The sequence below is a fragment of the Balaenoptera physalus genome (genome assembly GCF_965194825.1).
Source record: "Balaenoptera physalus genome assembly, chromosome: 15".
Lineage (NCBI taxonomy): Eukaryota > Metazoa > Chordata > Mammalia > Artiodactyla > Balaenopteridae > Balaenoptera > Balaenoptera physalus.
The window spans coordinates 91,602,270-91,622,410 of NC_138894.1; the positions used below are offsets into that span (position 1 = coordinate 91,602,270).

At 41.7% G+C, this 20,141-nt stretch overlaps 1 protein-coding gene across 2 annotated transcripts in view; it reads right to left on the reverse strand.

Annotated features, from left to right (window-relative positions):
* CPSF3 (cleavage and polyadenylation specific factor 3) overlaps positions 1 to 20,107 on the reverse strand; it is a 44,934-nt gene extending 24,827 nt beyond the window's left edge. For both annotated transcript variants that reach the window (XM_082425838.1, XM_082425837.1), the window contains exons 1-8: positions 19,926 to 20,107; positions 14,174 to 14,237; positions 12,587 to 12,684; positions 11,842 to 11,970; positions 10,392 to 10,569; positions 7,288 to 7,377; positions 4,675 to 4,825; positions 170 to 345 (exon numbers count right to left, since the gene is read on the reverse strand). In XM_082425838.1, coding sequence (XP_082281964.1) covers positions 170 to 345; positions 4,675 to 4,825; positions 7,288 to 7,377; positions 10,392 to 10,569; positions 11,842 to 11,970; positions 12,587 to 12,684; positions 14,174 to 14,237; positions 19,926 to 19,975 — 936 coding nt within the window. In that variant the 5' untranslated portion in view covers positions 19,976 to 20,107. The remainder of the gene's footprint in view (positions 1 to 169; positions 346 to 4,674; positions 4,826 to 7,287; positions 7,378 to 10,391; positions 10,570 to 11,841; positions 11,971 to 12,586; positions 12,685 to 14,173; positions 14,238 to 19,925) is intronic.
* Between the last annotated feature and the right edge of the window lie 34 nt (positions 20,108 to 20,141).

The following is a 20,141-nucleotide window of genomic DNA, read 5'->3' on the forward strand; positions in this document are numbered from 1 at the left end:
AAAGAATGCCAGTGGCTAAATTTTTGACTTCCCTCAGAAAAAGTGATGCCTGCTTCAGAAAAGGTAAGACTTCAGCAAGGATTCAGCCACAGAATCAACGTCAGGCATCTCCTACTACTGACGACTTACTTGAGTATTATCTGTCCTTCTTTCTTCTACAGGCACTCACCTTAAGGTTACTAATATGTTTGAAAACAAAGGGGTTGTTGATGTTGATCTGTTTGCGGATTTTGTCATTCATGGCGTTTACATATGTCTGGTACACCGCCATACACTTCTTGGCCAAAGACGACGCGTAGTATATTGGGATATCATGGAGTTCTGGGTGGTTCTGCCAGTACTCGTCTGGAGAGATTTTACAGGAAACAAATATTTTGTTATGTGGAGTAAACAGTTCAAAGAATAAATGACACGTACGATTAGTTTTTTAAAATTCAGACAAGAAATAAAGCACGTAACTGTATTTTAAAGAGGTTAAGAAAAATTAGCCTGGTCTTAACTCAAACTTATAAAACAAGAACTTCTTTCTTTCTTTCCTTCTGTTTTTTTTTAATTGGAGTATAGTTAATTCAGAATGTTGTGTTAGTTTCTGGTGTACAGCAAAGTGCTTCAGTTATACATATATATATGCATATTCTTTTCCATTCTAGTTTATCACAAGATATTGATTACAGTTCCCTATGCTATACAGTAGAACCTTGTTGTTTATCTATTTTACATATAGTAGTTTGTATCTGCTAGTCCCAAACTCCCAAATTATCCCCCCGCCCCACTCTTCCCCTTTAGTAACCATAAGTCTGTTTTCTGTTTCTGTTTCTGTTTTGGAAATAAGTTCATTTGTATATTTCAGATTCCACATATAAGTGATATCATATGATATTTGTCTTTGTCTGACTGACTTCACTTAGTATGATAATCTCTAGGTTTATCCATGTTGCTGCAAATGGCAATATTTCATTCTTTTTTTATGGCTGTGTGTATACACCACATCTTCTTTATCCATTCATCTGTCTATGGACATTTAGGTTGCTTCCATGTCTTGCCTATTATAAATAGTGCTGCTATGAACACTGGAGCGCATGTACCTTTTTGAATTAGAGTTTTCTCCAGACATATGTCCAGAAGTGGGATTGCTGAATCATATGGTAACTCTATTTTTAGTTTTTTAAGGAACCTCCATACTGTTCTCCATAGTGGTTGCATCAATTTACATTCCCACCAACAGTGTAGGCGGGTTCCCTTTTCTCCACAGCCTCTCCAGCATTTATTTGTAGACTTTTTGATGATGGCCCTTCTGACAGGTGTGAGGTGATACCTCATTGTAGTTTTGATCTGCGTTTCTCTAATAATTTAGCAATGTTGAGCATCTTTTCATGTGCCTATTGGCCATCTGTATGTCTTCTTTGGAGAAATGTCTATTTAGGGCTTCTGCCCATTTTTTGATCGGGTTGGGTTGTTGGTTTTTTTGATATTGATTTGTATGAGCTGTTTGTATATTCTGGAAGTTAAGCCTTGTTGGTTGCATCATTTGCAAGTATCTTCTCCCAGTCCGTAGGCAGCCCTCTCACAAAACCGACTTCTAAGTGTTAACGCGGGACCTAAAAAGAATGTTGTGATCACAGTCTCAAACGTGGAGGCTTTTAAAAATAATTCGGTAGAGTTTATGCTGAATAAGAGACCATAACTTATGACTCCAGAGAGACACTAAATTCTGTGATGGTTTTAAATAAAAATGTTTTATTAATATTTCATACAGACTTAACTGATATTAGACACTTTGTAATTAGACTTTACTAATTACAAGACAGGACCACCAAAGGAGTTAAAACCGATTTTGAACACAAAAAAGTCACATTACTGTGTGACTATATTTTTAGAAAACTGCTAACCAGTTTCTGATAATTATTGAAAACAGTGGGCAACATACCTTCAAAAGAAGGCTTGTTTTTATTGAAAATCCTCATTAAATCCCAAAATATTATGAAGGTAGTATGGCCAAAAGACATCATTCATTCTACTAGGTACACCTGCATTTAGGAAATGTATTAAATGTCTAGTATGCAATTTACATATATTATTCCTATTTTCAAAACAAATTTATGAAGATTTATTTCCATTTTATAGATTAGGAAGCTGAGGCTAAGAAAGGTTGAAAAGTGTGGGAATGTTCTTTTTCTACTTGATGTGTAAGTGAAAACTCTATATAAGGACAGGGACTTTTCCTGTCATGCATATTACAAATACATTTCCTTCTTTGCCCTCTGGTTTAATCGTTCATGTTCTTTTAGATGTAATTAAAATTTTTAATGGTGTCGATGTTTTCATATATACTCTTATGATTTCTCAAATACCTTGCAAAGTATGCTACATCCCAAGATCACATCACAGTCTCCTATTTTTTTGGTGTATTTTTTTTTTTCTTTTTAGATTAATTTGTGCTTTTATTTGCCAGTATAACTACAGTAACCTGCAAACTTTTTTATTCTAAAAAGCACATTTTACATCACAGTCCAACAAACACACACATATATAATGTGTATACATATATAAAAGTGAAACAAAGGTTTTGCCAATAACGTCTACCCTGAGTGTTAATTCTTTTTAAGACTTTTTTTTTTTAACTACGGCTGAACTGCACTGACACATCATAATCACCAAAGTCCCTAGTTCATCTTAGGGTTCGCTTTATGAAGTGAATAGTGTTGCACGTTCTATGGGTTTGGACAAAAGTATGATGACATAAAATCATTATAATGTCATACAAAGTATTTTCACCGCTCATAAAAACTTCTGTATTCTATGTATTCATCTCCCCTCCCCCCCAAACTCCTGGCAACCACTGATCTTTTTATTGTCTCCATTGTTTTGCCTTTTCCGGAATGGCATATAGATGGAATCTATTTTTCTTTTTTCCTTGAAGAGAGGGGTTCAAAGCCTTTATGCCTGTAACACCACTCATGGCCCAGCCACACGTGGACAGGACAGGCTCCAGGTGGCAAACACCCCCACTAAATACTGTAGCTTTCCTTCCAGTACTGAGCCCCGTCCCACTGGTCCTGCCCAGCAGCCACGTGGAGGTGAATGGGGGATACATGTTGGGTATATGTTCATAGGAAGGCCACAAGTTTTGTGCCCCTTGTCACAATGAACCCTGATTCCTGTCGGGTGTGTTGTAAACAGACAAGTCATTTCTTCAGACCCCCTGCTCTGAGCACACCCCTTTTTGGTGTATTTTTAAGAAAAAATTTTAAATGTTAAAAAAAGCTGAATAACTTGCCCAGGGTCGTATGGTTAGAGCTCAGGTGAGATCTGAAACCAGCGGCTCGCGCAGTCATCCTCTCGCTATTACAGCACATTACGAGGAGAATTTAAGGGACAAGGAGCAACCAAGTGCATAGAGCAGTCCTGGCTCATAAAAGGAATCATAATATACTTGATAGTAGGGCTGCCAGACAAAAACAGCAAACGCCCAATTAAACTTGAATTTCAGACAAACAAAAGATTTTTAGTATAATAATATACATTAAATATTGGACATACCTAGGCTAAAATATTATTATTTATCTGAAATTAAAATTCACCTGGCGTCCTGTATGTTTATTTGCTAGACCTGGCAACCCAATTTGATGGTGACAACATGGTTTCACTCTCTTAATTTCTTCTGCTCCTCAGATTACTTTGTCATGGAGACTTTTCATTTCAAGACTTCTATAGGACAAATGTGACTTGCAGTTTGAAAGAAGAACCAAGAGAAAACGGACTGGCTTAGGCTTTAGAAAATTTAGCTTCTACTAAGTCCTGTCTCTCTCAGATTTGCTTTTGATCTGAGGTCATTTATTCTTTTTCCCTTGTTTCCCTTTTCAGTGTAACAGGGATACTATTTATCGTACAGATGAACTGAGAACTGAGAGTAAGAGCTCAAGATCATTTCTAGTTCTTCACGTTGAAGCTATATACGTACGAGGCACTTATCAGTTATTCTTTAAGAAGAGTGTATTCCCCAGAAAATAATCACAGAATGTTAAAAAGGGTCATTAAATACAAATATATGCAAAAAGTGACACCCGCTGTTCCTCTTATTACAAAAAGTTACACATGCTCATTGAAGTATTTGGAAAATGGAGAAAAGCAGAAAATGAAAAAGAAATCATCCACTTTCTCACTATCCAGATTTAACATCTGGGTATCTTTAAATGTCTTTCCAGTCATTTGTGTGTTTTTTACCTAACTAGGATCAGCGTTCACAGTTTTGAACCCTATTTTTTTGGTCCACTTAATATATTACGTAAAAATACGTAATGACTCATCTGAAACATGATTTTTTCCTACAATATGATATTTACTAACATAATATTTACTTAAAAATATTTAGAATTATGAATTTTCTTACTTACAAAATTTTCTATGTATTTATTTCCCAGAAGTTGAACTGCTGGGTCAAAGGGTAGCATCTTTTTAAGACTTCTGATGCTGATGGTACACCACTCATATTCCAGCAGCACGGTATGAGACTCACTATTGCTCTGGGCTCTTTCTGGCACCAAGTCCCTATTCTTAAATACAGAAACTGCAGCCCCAAAGGGTAGAATGACCTATCCAAGGACATGCAACTATCTTGATATAACTGCACTGTAAGATTTTGAGAATCTCCCAAATAAAAAAGAAAAGGCATACCTAAAATCAAGAGAAGCTCCTGAGCCCTTCCAAGAGCAAAGACAGGAATGAGACCTCTGCCCCCTCGGTTCACAATATCGTGAACAGTGTTACAGAACCTTGCCTCTCGCTCTTCTCGCTTCTCATGGATATGGGTTCCGTAAGTAGATTCCTAAAGAACATATCAGAAGTGTTGAGACCAAGGTTGATAATTCTCAAAGAATACCAAAGTTAAACATCAATGAAATGCAGAAGCAAAGTGACCTATTTCTCTATTAATATGCCATTTACTTGAACATACATTGTTAGAACACTAGTTGGAAAGAAGAACAGATACAAAAGTTAGAATTCACATCTAAGTAATAAGAACTTTTTAGAAAATGGAATCAGGAAATAGTCCAAAAATGTATGTTCCCTGCTCAAGATAATTTTGCGATGCCTTTTTTTTCTTTTGAAGCGTTTTGCTTTCCATGGCTGGGGAAAAGGATATTTCTCCCACCTCTGATAAGTCAAAGCTTATAAATCAGAAATAGATACTGTTTCTTATAGTTTTGTTTAAGAATATCCCCTAGGGCTTCCCTGGTGGCACAGTGGTTGAGAATCCGCCTGCCAATGCAGAGGACACGGGTTCGAGCCCTGGTCTGGGAAGATCCCACATGCCGCGGAGCGGCTGGGCCCGTGAGCCACAACTACTGAGCCTGCGCGTCTGGAGCCTGTGCTCCGCAACAAGAGAGGCCGCGATGGTGAGAGGCCTGCGCACCGCGATGAAGAGTGGCCCCCGCTTGCCACAACTGGAGAAAGCCCTTGCACAGAAACGAAGACCCAACACAGCCAAAAATAAATAAATAAACAAAATGTGGGGTTTAAAAAAAAAAAAAAAAAAAGAATATCCCCTAGATTTTTTTGGTGAGGGGGGTGGGGGATGTTCACATATGCAAAACAACTCAGGAAATTTGCATCAAATACTATTATCTAGGTACTTCATAGAGGAGCTAAAGCAGAGGATATGGGGGAAGGCCTGTCCTGGGAAGGCCCCATGGGGTCTTTCTCGGTTACATATATAATTGTCTTATATGCTGTTTTGGTACTTGTTTTTGTCATTATATATCTACCTTTTCCCCCATCATCAAATAGTCTTCTAAAATACGAAAGGAATGATTTGGGGGAGGGTATGGGAGGACTGTCAAATACATTCACAGGACTGTCAAATAGTCTTCTAAAATATGGAAGGCATGATTTTGGGGAGATTAATTTTTAAGCGAGTCATGGTTGCTTAAAAATCAATCTCTAAGAAAATTATTATGCATAAGAGATAGTTGGCTAATTAACAAATAAATATATCCATGTTTTTATTAATATATACTTTAAAAAACTTCTTATATTATAAAAATTATATTTTGTTCTTCGTGTTACTTAGAAAATAAAATTCTCCTATAAATATACTTCCTCCTAAGAGTTTGCTACATATTCTCCTAGTTACAATGAGCTTTTAAATGACTAAACAGTATTTCATCATATAGAGTTACTGTAATTTAATCGATCCCCAAAGTTGGGCATTTAAGCTATTTAAAATATTTCATTATTAGTAAGTGTATTTTGCAGATCCCTGAACATAAATCTTTGAATCCTTCAACAAAATCATGCTAAATTCATCATATCCTATTCTTATAAACATATCATTATTAAAGTCACATGAATTTCAAAAAAAAAAAAAAAACAAAAAAACCCACGAATATCCCCTAGACCCTACTCTGTGTGGTGCACTGACCAGCAGCGCTGGCATCCCCAAGGGCTTATTCGAAGTGCTGAATCTCAGGCCCCAGCCCAGCCATAATCAGAATCTGTATTTTAACAGCATCACCAGATGATTCATGAGCACATTAAAATTGAGAAGCACTGCTCTACAGTACCAGATATAATGAAAATAAATTTTTTTCCTGAGGGTTTAAAAAAAACTTCCTTTAAGGTCAGTTTATACGCCAAGTATACTGTGAGCTGAGCCAAACTGAATCCGCTCACGACACACCGCACACGGACAGCAATACGCACCAGCCCCTCACCCTTGGGCAGCTGGGGGATGCCGCAGGTGGTGAGGGAGAAACAGACAGCTCTTCTACCTTGAACTAACTGTCCTTGATATTCTTATATAAACCATAGGCCCAATGCACATTTATTAATTTGCTCCTCACCAATCACCCCCTCCCCACCAAAGCTTCTGTGTACAGTTAATCTTTTTTAAATTTTTCTGAGACTCGTAACCTAGTAGGCAGGTAGCACATACACATAAAGTTAGCAGGTGCTACAGGCCAAAAGACAGTCACCATGGCAAAGACAGTGGGGCCATGCCATTCTACACAACCTTTAAGATACTCGAGAAATTTGAGGTAATCAACCTAGACAAGAATATTCAGGAGACAGCATATCATCTGTGATATTAGACTAGAGTTAATATATTTAACAGCAAGAAAGTGCAGCTGCACTACAAGGAGAGGTCCCAAAATTAATTTTTATACTAAAAAACCAGACACATTTATATCTGATCACATATTACGAAAATGAGATCATGATATTTTTTTCCCATTAGAAAAATTCTGCTTATATTACACTAACTACAATCAGGGCACTAATACTTACAATGATAAGAATATCAGGTTTAATATTAGGAATTTCAGCTGCCATTAAGTGTCTATCTTCTTGTCTTGAGAAATCACCTGTGTACAAAAGCTGTGAAAAAGATAAAGCCAGAAAGTTAGGATTTTAGAAGGCTTTGTTTTACTACTATCTTTAGCTCATAAATTCTTTTATTTATTTTTGGCTGCGTTGGGTCTTCGTTGCTGTGTGTGGCCTTTCTCTAGTTGCAGCGAGCGGGGGCTACTCTTCTTTGCGGTGCGCAGGCTTCTCACTGCGGTGGCGTCTCTTGTTGCGCAGCACGGGCTCTAGGCGTGCAGGCTTCAGTAGTTGCAGCACGTGGGCTCAGTAGTTGTGGCTCATGGGCTCCAGAGCACAGGCTCAGTAGTTGTGGCACACGGGCTTAGTTGCTCCGCGGCATGTGGGATCTTCCCGGATCAGGGCTCAAACCCGTGTCCCCTGCATTGTAAGGCAGATTCTTTACCACTGGACCACCAGGGAAGTCCCAAACTGACATCTTTTAAAAGCAATTGCTAAGTACTTCTTGGGTAGCTTCAATCCACTGAACAGGAAAGTAGAGATCATTCAATTCAGAGGCCTATTTATTTAGGTCTTCTTTAATTTCTCTCAGCAGTATTTTATTTTTTTTATTGGTCAAAAGACTTTATACTCCACTAATATCTAAAAGGACAATTACTGAGTTCCACTTTACTTTCAGTATCTTCAGATCCTCTCCGTGCGACACTTCTGTCATTAGTCTTTACATTCTGAAAGTAATGGGAGTTTCATGCCATTTCTAACAGATCATTCAAGTAAAACCAATTATAAAATTACTCATAAGTCTACCAGCTTCCCTGATCACTTTATTTTTCTTTAATTTATTTTTTTGCCGCTTCTTGCCAAAGTTTATTTTTTTAACATCTTTATTGGAGTATAATTGCTTTACAATGGTGTGTTAGTTTCTGCTGTATAACAAAGTGAATCAGCTATACATATACATATATCCCCATATCCCCTCCCTCTTGCGTCTCCCTCCCACCCTCCCTATCCCACCCCTCTAGGTGGACGCAAGGCACTGAGCTGATCTCCCTGTGCTATGCGGCTGCTTCCCACTAGCTATCTATTTTACATTTGGTGGTGTATATATGTCCATGCTACTCTCTCACTTCATCCCAGCTTACCGTTCCCCCTCCCCATGTCCTCAAGTCCATTCTCTATGTCTGTGTCTTTATTCCTGTCCTGTCCCTAGGTTCATCGGAACCATTTTTTTTTTTTTAGATTCCATATATATGTGTTAGCATATGGTTTTTGTTTTTCTCTTACTTCACTCTGTATGACAGACTCTAGATCCATCCACCTAACTACAGATAACTCAATTTCGCTTCTTTTTATGGCTGAGTAATATTCCATTGTATATACGTGCCACATCTTCTTTATCCATTCATCTGTCAATGGGACACTTAGGTTGCTTCCATGTCCTGGCTATTGTAAATAGTTCAGCTCATAAATTCTTGAAAGTGAGGTTCAATAGAAAAAAATGGCCTGTAACTGATGAATTTAGATGCAGTGCTTGTGTCTAATTCAAAATGTGTAAATTAATTCAGTCATAAACCATCCAGTGTTTCCATTATTAAATCTAACTAATGGGAATAATATATTCCAAGAATCAGCCCACAAAGATAACCTCTATATTAATGAACTTGAGACATAGTCTCAATATCTTAGAGAAAAAGGTCATGATGATGAGGAAAGAAATCTACTAAGGTATATGGAAAACCTATCTAGATAGAAGATAAAATCCTATCTCCAACAAATTTCATCAAATTTGAAATGCGACTCTAGATTTGCATTTGTGCTATTTTCTGCTTATTTTATGTGCCTTTGAGCAAGCGGCAAGAATAAATGGTTTAGCAGTACACAGTACAAGTCATTGTGTAAAAATTTCAAACAATGAGCAGCTACAAAAAATTTAGAACACTATTACACTGTAGCACTGGTTCCCAACTCTGGCTGCACGTAAGAATCACCGAGCGGGAATTCCCTGGCGGTCCAGTGGTTAGAACTGCACGCTTTCACTGCCGAGGGCCTGGGTTCAATTCCTGGTTGGGGAACTAAGATCCCACAAGCCTTGCCATGCGGCCAAAAAAAAAAATCACCCAGAGAACTTAAAAATAAAAGGCCAAGGTCATCCTCTCAGATGCACTGGTATTTCATTTTATTTTTTAATTTTATTTCTGTAAAATTTTTACTTTTGGCTGCGCTGGATCTTCGTTGCTGCGCGCAGGCTTTCTCTAGTTGCGGCGAGCGGGGGCTACTCTTGTTGCGAAGCACGGGCTCTAGGCGCGTGGGCTTCAGTAGTTGTGGCACGTGGGCTCAGTAGTTGTGGCTCACGGGCTCTAGAGCACAGGCTCAGTAGTTGTGGCACATGGGCTTAGCTGCTCCACGGCACGTGGGATCTTCACGGACCGGGGATGGAACCTGTGTCCCCTGCATTGGCAGGCGGATTCTTAACCACTGCGCCACCAGGGAAGACTTTCACCGGTATTTTAGAAAGCTCCCTAAGTGATTCTAATGTGTAGCCAGAGTTGAGAACTGGTGCACAAGCCAGTCCTGAAATCCATAAGTCCACCTACATTTTTCTCAAGTTTTTCAAGACTTCCATCAATCTTTTTCATCAAAGATGGCTGGAAAGGTCCTTTCTGATTAACCTCTTTCACTCACGCAGTCTACCCTCTTTAGGGGTTTATATGTGAATCAATCCCAGAACATCAAGAGGACATGAATGCCAAAACGTATTTCAATGTTAAATGGATGCAGCCACAAAGAAGGCTCTTCCCTAAAGAGCTTTCAGTTTTCTAAGGGACACTGAAAAGGCATTAATCCTACAGTAACATGAGGGGACTTTATTGAGATGCTTATTATTGTCTTTTCTTAATCATGATTAGAGAAGTATTATCATGGAGTATGAACTACGATATTTACAAGGAAAAAGTTTCAACTTAATTTTATCTTACGTTTCAGTGTTTTGACACTTTGCTAGTCTTAGGGAATATTCTTTAAAGCCCTGCACTGATTTCTTGTGAGCAGGAAATTCCCAAGCTAGAGCGTACCTTCACGCCCGCGATCTCAATCATGAACATGGCAGCTCCCAGGACATGGCCTGCGTGGTAACACCAAAACTTGATTCCTGCAACTTCCTTCACTTCATGAAAGTTGATGGTTTCAATTTTGTCCATGCTCTCTTCCAAATCTGTCTCAGTATACAGCATGTCGTCTGCTGATATATTACTAAATTTTTAAAGATGCCAACACAACAAAAATTAACGGTAAGATTTTACAAGTCTTGGAACTCAGAGAAATTATCTGTGGATGACATAACCACGTATTTCTTAAAATTATACTGTACATATTATGCTATTTAGAATCTCTTTTTTTACTCTGCTATTATAATAAAAATGTTCAGTGTGTGTAGCTATAAAGCATGATTTTAAGCAAAGCACAAACAGTAAATTAAGGCAAAGTACTCTTTAGGCTAGTACTTCTCAACCTTTCTTCCTGCCCCAACACTCTTGTGAGATAAACTCACCCACATACATTGAACCATGCAGAGTTTTTCACACTGGGATGTGAAAAGATTTCTCTAGAAAGTTTAACATAAGTGTTCTCCTGAAAATTATGCTAACGTACTTACAAAAAAGCAAGAGAGAGTAGGGGTTAAGGACACACACTCTGGAGCCAGAGTGTGGCACACCCAGATTGCCTGGGTCCAAATCCTAGCTTTGTCTCTTACTGTGACCATCACAGGCAAATTACCTAACCTCTCTGTGCCTCAGTCACATCATCTGTATAATGGGATTCACGACAGAACCTACATCATGAGGTTGATATGAAGATTAAATGAGTTAACATATGTTAAGAACTGAGGGCTGTGCCTGGCACGTGGTAAGCATTCTTTAAGTGTTAACCAGTATAATTATTACTAAGGATAACTGTTCCATTCTTCTGTATTTATATAGAAGAATAACAAATTGCCTCTTAGCTACCCTTGGAATATACATATTAAACAGTAAACTTCTGAAGGCTAATCATTTGTGCTATAGGTATCATAAAAATGCTTCAAACTTTTTGGTAAAGGAGTAGATTTTCCCCTTGCAACTGGAAAAAACTTCCCCAGAGAACTTTTTCACTTAAGATAGTCAATTTGCTTAGATCAAATCATCCAAAAAAAGATTTCAGTATACAGCACTGTAAAATATATTTTGTTTTAAATTTTAATAAAATTATGAAATTCTATTTATAGAATATTGCTATCATACCTTATAACTCACCTACATTACAAAGATTTAAAAGGATGCAAAAACTACATAAAGACTTTAAGGCCAAGGAGGTGCTGGGGACATGACAGGTATTTGATGAGTTGTTATGATGAGCGACTAAATTAATGACATCCTTGCGAACAGAAAGAAAACATCTCATTTCAAAACACAAAATGGTCTGTATCTTGAACCGTATGTATTGTGTAGAACCAAGGGCATGTATAGATCTAAAAAAGTAATTTACCTAACTTTGACATAATCTGAAAGAAGCCATCTATAAATAGCTTTTGTGGCATGAGTCATAAATGTTCTTCCTTTGAAACTTGTCTTCTGTAGAAACCAGGGCAAAGCTCCACAGTGATCCAAATGGAAACTTAAAAAGAAACAAAGGGCTTCTGTCAGTTCTTAAAATATTATCCATCATGTATCTTATATAATAAAACTCACTGTACAGAAAAGTTCTATGTAACAATTACATACTGATACTTTCAGAACACCAAGGATAGGTATGTGCAGAAGGAAGGAGTAATGCATCTAGTTCTAGTGCAAGAGAAGGATATTAAAAGTATTTTTTAGGCATCAAAATGAAGCCAAACCTATTCTCAACAGCTAAAATTATAACAAGCGTTTTAGTCATATAAAGTTGAAACACGTCACTGTTTATATGTGAAGTTCCCACAGAACAATGTGACAACACAGTGGCCTCAGGAGATATTCTGCAAAAGAGCTTTCTTGGTCTTAAGTTTCACAAGGATCCAAGGCATATGTTACCTTCTTCTCGCTCTAGAGATGGGAAAGTAAGTTTTTCATAGTAACCTTCTCTCACCTGTGAGGATGATATGGTGTGTTGTCTTAGACTTAGATGTCTGCAATATAATTCCTAGTAGAAAATACTCTTAAAACACCAGAATCTTAAAATCTGGCAAAGAATGACCTTTACAGTAAAGGTCCTTGGAAAACAGTGTCCTTAATAAAGAAAAAAACCTTACTGACTAATTAGTAGGAGATCGATCTCAGCTGGGTCAATTAAATCGATGTAAGGAAGAGCATCCATCCCTTCCAGGCCTGGGTGGATCCCACAGTCCAACTGAAAGAAAGAGAAAGAAAGATCATCATCTCCTCCACATTATATTAAAATTCATTCAACAAATAGGCCTGGGTGGATCCCACAGTCCAGCTGAAAGAAAGAGAAAGAAAGATCATCATCTCCTCCACATTATATTAAAATTCATTCAACAAATAGGCCTGGGTGGATCCCACAGTCCAACTGAAAGAAAGAGAAAGAAAGATCATCATCTCCTCCACATTATATTAAAATTCATTCAACAAATAGGCCTGGGTGGATCCCACAGTCCAACTGAAAGAAAGAGAAAAAAGATCATCATCTCCTCCACATTATATTAAAATTCATTCAACAAATAGGCCTGGGTGGATCCCACAGTCCAACTGAAAGAAAGAGAAAGAAAGATCATAATCTCCTCCACATTCATTCAACAAACAGACAATAATTATAACTGACCCATCACACCATACATAATCAGGATGGACTCTATACATGTGGGAAGCATTTGGAATGCAATTCTTACTAAATGGGCAGATACGCCATTAACTCTAACTTTCCAAACAAATTTAATTGTAGCTCACATTTAGAGTCACAGGACACAAAATACAAGACATCTTCTTTCCAGCTACTTTTTGTAGGCACTATAACAACGAATGAACTCTTTTTCAAGAACTTTAATATCAGAAATGGTGAACATTTTTAAAGTTTATAGATTCGCTACTACCAGATGTGACTATTGTGAGAAGACAATGATTAGAAACTGGAAACTTCCCTGATCAGGGCAATTTAAGTATTAGAAGGCAAATTCTTAAGAGTCAGTCATTAACGGGTTATATCCTCATTTTGGTCATATCCTATCAATTAATACAATAAATGACTAAAAAGACGACCGTGTCTGCCATATGCCCATTCTTTTCAGAGTGGGAGAAACAGAAGAATGGGACCAGAAGACCATGATGAGCCACTGCACCGCCTTCCTAACGAGGACCACAGAGACCATCTCTTCTAGCCCCTCCACCTCTCAGTCAAGGAAATGGGCTGAGAGGAGAGACTGACTTGCCCAAGGCCGGGTGTCCTACTGCTAACTTAGGTACCTCAGCTGCCAGACCAGGGCCCTACTGTCACACTGGACGGGGGTGGCTGGAGCTCTGCATGTGTTCAGGCGGCCAGTTTCTTGGGGTCTCCCACTGGGGGTGGGGCAGTTAGGTTGGCCCGACCTTCAGGAATGGAAGAGGGACTTTGAAGATACAATAGATCAGGAGATCCAGTTGACAATTTTACAATCTTAGAATATATTTTCTCAGTTTACTTAATGTTTTGTCAAATTACTAAGTGGAAGGTGTCCTAGTTTTCCGCATTAACATTTTACACAGATGACCTATACCAACTATGACTTTATTCTGGGAGCTAAACAGATAACTACTGAACTAGAAAAATCTATCGAACTAGAAAAGACCTAACACCCGAGGCAGACAGGAACATACTGTTAACCGCACTACAAAATAATAATTACCATTATTTTTCTTCCTTTGAACTCCAGAATAATACATGATCTTCCCACTTCTTGCCCAGCTCCACTGTAAACATTCAAGGGAAGAAATAAAAATGACTGAAAAACAATCAAAATAAAGCCCAATAAATTCAAACTTTTTTACAACTTTAACTCTGTTCCATCTGACGCCAGCACTCACTTGAGGCAGATAAAAGTTCCACAAAATTACAAAGATAGCAAAGTACAGCCTCAATGTGGGAAAGGATGAAAACTGACCTTTGGGAGTTCACAGATCTTCCAGTTGTTAAAATTGTGAGAGAAGCTGGTATAGATCTGAGAAGCCCAAAGGTTAAATCCAACCCTCTGAATGTTACGGTTAAATTGTGATGTATTCAACATGTAAACTAGCAGTGATTCAGATTATTTAATAGGACTTTTGAATTAGCACTTATGTAAAAACCCATAAGCACTTAAAAATTCTTTCATTTTCTTTAACATGATAATATGCATTTACCAAATAGCTTAAATTTAAATAGACTTATCTTATTCATACCTGTGAATCTCATTCCCTTTTCCTTCTACTTTCTGTTGTTTCAGTATATTTGATACCAAGTACTTCAAACTAATTTCCTCTCTTCTTAAATTAATGAAACAGCCTTACCTTCCAATTCCCGTAAGACTTTAAGTTAAACTTCGCCTGCTCTTCCAATCCCTCCCCTTCTCTAACTGCCTCTCCCCAACCATTCTAGCTCATGATTCACCCACTCATTCAAGATCAAGCAGCTTTTTTGTGTGTGTGTGGCTGCACTGTGACGCTTTTGGGATCGTAGCTCCCTGACCAGGGATTGAACCCAGGGCCACGGCAGTGGAAGCACAGAGTCCTAACCGCCAGCAGCTTCTATTTGCCAAGCACTGTATTAAGTGCCTAGACTATGGAAAGGCCTAATACCAAGACCCTGAGCTCAAGGAACGCATAGGCTACTAGGAGACAGACATGAGATGGATGCATCCTCAAACTGAGATCCTACTTCAGAGCAGGACAAAGAAAATCAGACCCCCACGGTGCTACTGTGGATTCCTGGCCTTCCACGCTCCCTCTTAAGTGTCCCTAGCTCAGCTTTCTCTTACAGTTAGTGTGGTAACTATTTCAACCTTTCTCCCCGTTCCTAAATTTTCCAACCCTCTATCCTAACTCTTCACTCAAGGCATGGCTTTCTCTGCATCAAAAAACTGTACAGTTCAGCTGTCAATTTCCTCAACTTACCAACCCACCCACATCTTTCTCTCCTTCCATTTCTCCTGCAACAGAGAACAGACCTCTCTCTCTACGGCTAATCCTTTCACCATGGTTCTACACTCTGCACACTCCCTCCTTCTGAGGAACTGACCCCTGCCTGCTACATCATTGGCTTTTCCCTCACCAACCGCATTCAAACATGCCACAGTCACGCTCATCCCCAAATGAAAATCCCTTAATTCTAATCTTCTTTAGATTCCCTGCCCGCTTCCTAAAAGCTGCGTACACTCTCTGCCTCTATTTCCTCGCCTCCACTCACTCAATTCACTGCAATCTGTCTTTTTACCAACCGTTCTTCTGAAACTCTCCGTGCAGAACAGCTCTTTGTCGCTATGTGCAAACAGCCCCTCTCAGTTCTTATCTCACTGTTCTCCCGGCAGCACGCCATCCCTCCTGCTCCGTCCCTCTCCGTCATCCCTCCTGCTCCGTCCCTCTCCGTCATCCCTCCTGCTCCGTCCCTCTCCGTCATCCCTCCTGCTCCGTCCCTCTCCGTCATCCCTCCTGCTCCGTCCCTCTCCGTCATCCCTCCTGCTCCGTCCCTCTCCGTCATCCCTCCTGCTCCGTCCCTCTCCGTCATCCCTCCTGCTCCGTCCCTCTCCGCCATCCCTCCTGCTCCGTCCCTCTCCGTCATCCCTCCTGCTCCGTCCCTCTCCGTCATCCCTCCTGCTCCGTCCCTCTCCGTCATCCCTCCTGCTCCGTCCCTCTCCGTCATCCCTCCTGCTCCGTCCCTCTCCGTCATCCCTCCTGCTCCGTCCCTCTCCGTCATCCCTCCTGCTCCGTCCCTCTCCGCCATCCCTCCTGCTCCGTCCCTCTCCGTCATCCCTCCTGCTCCGTCCCTCTCCGTCATCCCTCCTGCTCCGTCCCTCTCCGCCATCCCTCCTGCTCCGTCCCTCTCCGCCATCCCTCCTGCTCCGTCCCTCTCCGTCATCCCTCCTGCTCCGTCCCTCTCCGTCATCCCTCCTGCTCCGTCCCTCTCCGTCATCCCTCCTGCTCCGTCCCTCTCCGCCATCCCTCCTGCTCCGTCCCTCTCCGTCATCCCTCCTGCTCCGTCCCTCTCCGCCATCCCTCCTGCTCCGTCCCTCTCCGTCATCCCTCCTGCTCCGTCCCTCTCCGCCATCCCTCCTGCTCCGTCCCTCTCCGCCATCCCTCCTGCTCCGTCCCTCTCCGTCATCCCTCCTGCTCCGTCCCTCTCCGCCATCCCTCCTGCTCCGTCCCTCTCCGTCATCCCTCCTGCTCCGTCCCTCTCCGTCATCCCTCCTGCTCCGTCCCTCTCCGCCATCCCTCCTGCTCCGTCCCTCTCCGTCATCCCTCCTGCTCCGTCCCTCTCCGTCATCCCTCCTGCTCCGTCCCTCTCCGCGCTTGGTTTCACCGACTTCACGCTCTCATCCTGTCCTACTGGTTTTCCGCCTTAGTTTCCTTCGCTCAGCTGCCTCTGCCCATCCGTCAAATGCTGTTATTCCAAGGGTTCTCTCCTTGGTCGTCTTCTCAGTTTCCTGATCTTCATTCTCACATTTTTAACATGCTGAGGACTTCCAAATTTGTATTTGTAGCCCAGATTGTCCTCCTGAATTCCAGACCTCTAACAGTCAGTCACCTGGCACTGGTATCTCTCCTGGGACATCTCACAGACACCTTATATTCAAATATGCCAAACAAGTTTGCACCTCAGGTCCCTTGCCCTTGGTCTTCTTTCTTTCTGGAATGCTCCGCCCTCAGATATTGACATAATTGGCTCCTGTGTATCATTTGGGTCTCAGTTCAAATGTCACCCCCTCATCGGCCCTTCACAACATTCTATAATAACACTTAAGACTACATGAAGTTATTGTATCTACTTCTTTACGGCTTTTCTAACTATTAAAATGAGAGTTCCATAACAGCAGAGACGTTGTCTATTTCATTCACCGACGTATAGCTAGCTACACTGCCTGACACGCAGTAAACCTCAAGAAATTCCTATTGTGGGAATTCCCTGGCGGTCCAGTGGTTAGGACTCTGTGCTTTCACTACTGAGGGCACGGGTGCAATCTCTGGTCGGGGAACTAAGATCCCACAAGCCGCGGCGCGGCCAGGAAAAAAAAAAAAAAAGAATTAAAGAAATACCTATTGAATGAGTAAAAACTCCCAAATTATGAACCTTGGAAACATTATGCTAAGTGAAAGAAGCCGGTAACAAAAGGTTACATATTGTAACCCATTTATATGAAATGTCCAAAACAAGATAATCTGTAGAAACGGAAAGTAGATTAGTGGTGGCCTAGGGCTGGGGAAGTTGGAGGGAAATGGATATATAAGGGCTTCTTTTCGGAATGATGAAAATGTTCTGGAATTAGACAGTGGTGATAGTTGTAAAACTCTGTATATATTAAAACTGTACACTTTGAATGAGTGTGCTGACGTGAATTCAATCTCAATAAGGCTGTTATAAAACAATAAAACTCCCAAATTTACTCCAGACCTGCCCCATCTCCTGTACTCCTGGAGTGAATAATCCAACCATTTACCAGCTGTCCTACCTAGGAGTCCGTGTCATCCTAACACTCCTCTCTACACTGCCTTTCCCCCAACAACGGCCCCTTACAATACATCTGATCGGTTACAAGGTTCTAAAGATTTCACTTCTTTACTCTCTCAAACCTCTCTCTGTCCAATCCATTGCTGCTATTTTAACTCATTCCAAGCTCTCACTGCTTCATCACTTGGTTTATTTCAATATCATCCCACTGGATTCTCTCCACTTAATCCACCCCCCCTCTTTTTTTTTGGCTGTACCACGCGGCATGCGGGATCTTAGCTCCTCCAACCAGGGTTGGAGCCTGTGCCCCCTGCCGTGGAAGCTCGGAGTCTTAACCGCTGGACCGCCAGGGAAGTCCCTTGATCCACCCTTTTATTCATTTGCTACACTGCTGCCAGGAGCATCTTTGATCTTCCTAAAACATAATTTCCACCACATCCCATCCTTGCTTAAGATCCTTCCCTGGCTCTCTATAACTGGCGATAAAGACCCCAAATCCTTACACAATGTCTTTCATAAGCTGGACCCTGACAGCCTCTACCATCTCACCTGCTAATCTTCTAGCCGCAGCCATGGGGAGACTGGCCACAAACAGAGCCCTCTCATTTTCACACGTGCCACTTCCTCGGCCTGGAGCACCCTTGCCCACACGTCAGCTGTCTTTAATTCCTGCTCATTCTTTAGGCCTCAGCTCATATCATAATTTCCAGGATGCATGAGGTGGCATCCTCCTCTCTGCTGGAAATCCCTTTTGCACTCTCACGGCCTTAGTGCAATGCCTATCTGTACTCTTACAGTAGTCACCATTGACTGAGCACCTACCACGAGCTTTACTCTGCACGGTTAAGTACTGCTATACTATTTCCACATGAGGAAATGGGTTCAGTGAGGCTGCTGTCCTAGCAATCGATAGCGTACAGATAGGACTTCAGGCCTGACTCCAAAGTGATGGTCTGCTATTCCTCCAAACTATCTCTCCAGTACTTTTCATGCGGCGCTGCAGCTCCCTCCAAAAGGGTGAATCCAGTTCACTCAGCCCTCTGTCTTATTTGTATCCCTAGTGTCCAGTGTGGCCTTGACACTTGCTCAGTGTTTGCTGAGCACAGGAAGAGAGGAGAGGTGTGAACTGAGCAGCGGCACACTTGGGTTACGTCCCCAGTAGGTGCTCAAGGAGTCCTTTCTAAATGAACATGTAAAGGAAATACTTTCTGCCTTTTGAAAAAGGCAGGTGATCATGTGGTGCTGACTCATTTCTAACAGTGAGCATGTTGGTGGATTCTAGCCGCTCATTTACAGAATAAGTTCCTCCACATTTGTATTTCCCTTTCTAAGCAGCATTCCAGATCTGTAAGGTGCTTCTCTGACAGAAGGCCATTTCCAGTGAAAGGCCAGCCCTCTCCTGGTCAGTCAGGGGCTGAGATTTTGTCCTTAACACCTCGGCTTTTTCTTCCCTCCCACTTTCTAGCCTCCTTATTCTCCCAGAGTTGGAGCTCTGAATGGAGCTCACAGCGAGTCCCTAATTTACCTCCTTTCCCATCCTGGCAAATACCAAGTTCTGGAGGTAACAGGTTAGTTCTTCCTCGCACTGCCACAGCCTTATCCACGTCCTTCTCTCATCCTGCCGTCCCCGGCGTCACCGGTTCCCTCAGAGCTTGCCACTCTTTGGCGAACAAGAAAGCGCGCAGCGGCCCCACAGACCTTCTTTCCCCGCCCCCCAACTCCACATACTCTCCTCCCTTGAGACCGAGGAAAAAGCAAAATCCCATGAAACCGAGCAGGCCCCTTCCGATCCACAGTTCTCCAAAGCCCTGCATCCGGAGGCCTGGCCCGCAACTGCGGACCAAGGGACCAAGGGCAGACTGCAGAGGCGCGCCGGCTGCGGCCGACTGAGGAGCCCAACCACCCGGGTACCCTCCTCGCCTCACAACCCGTGGCTTCATTCCCTCTCGCTGGTCCCTTACAGGGGTCGGATCAGCAGCTGGTCACTCTCCTCTGCGGGAATCGCAGACATCTGCAAACGGGGACGAGGAACAGGTTGCGGGAGGCTTCCTAAATTGGAAGAGCAGCCACAGGGAACCCAGAAGGAAAGGCACCATCCACCGAGAGCACAACTTCCGGCGCCCTGGCGTCCGCCACCCTAGGCTCCTCCCTCTGACTTCCGGTCGTAGAACAAGGGG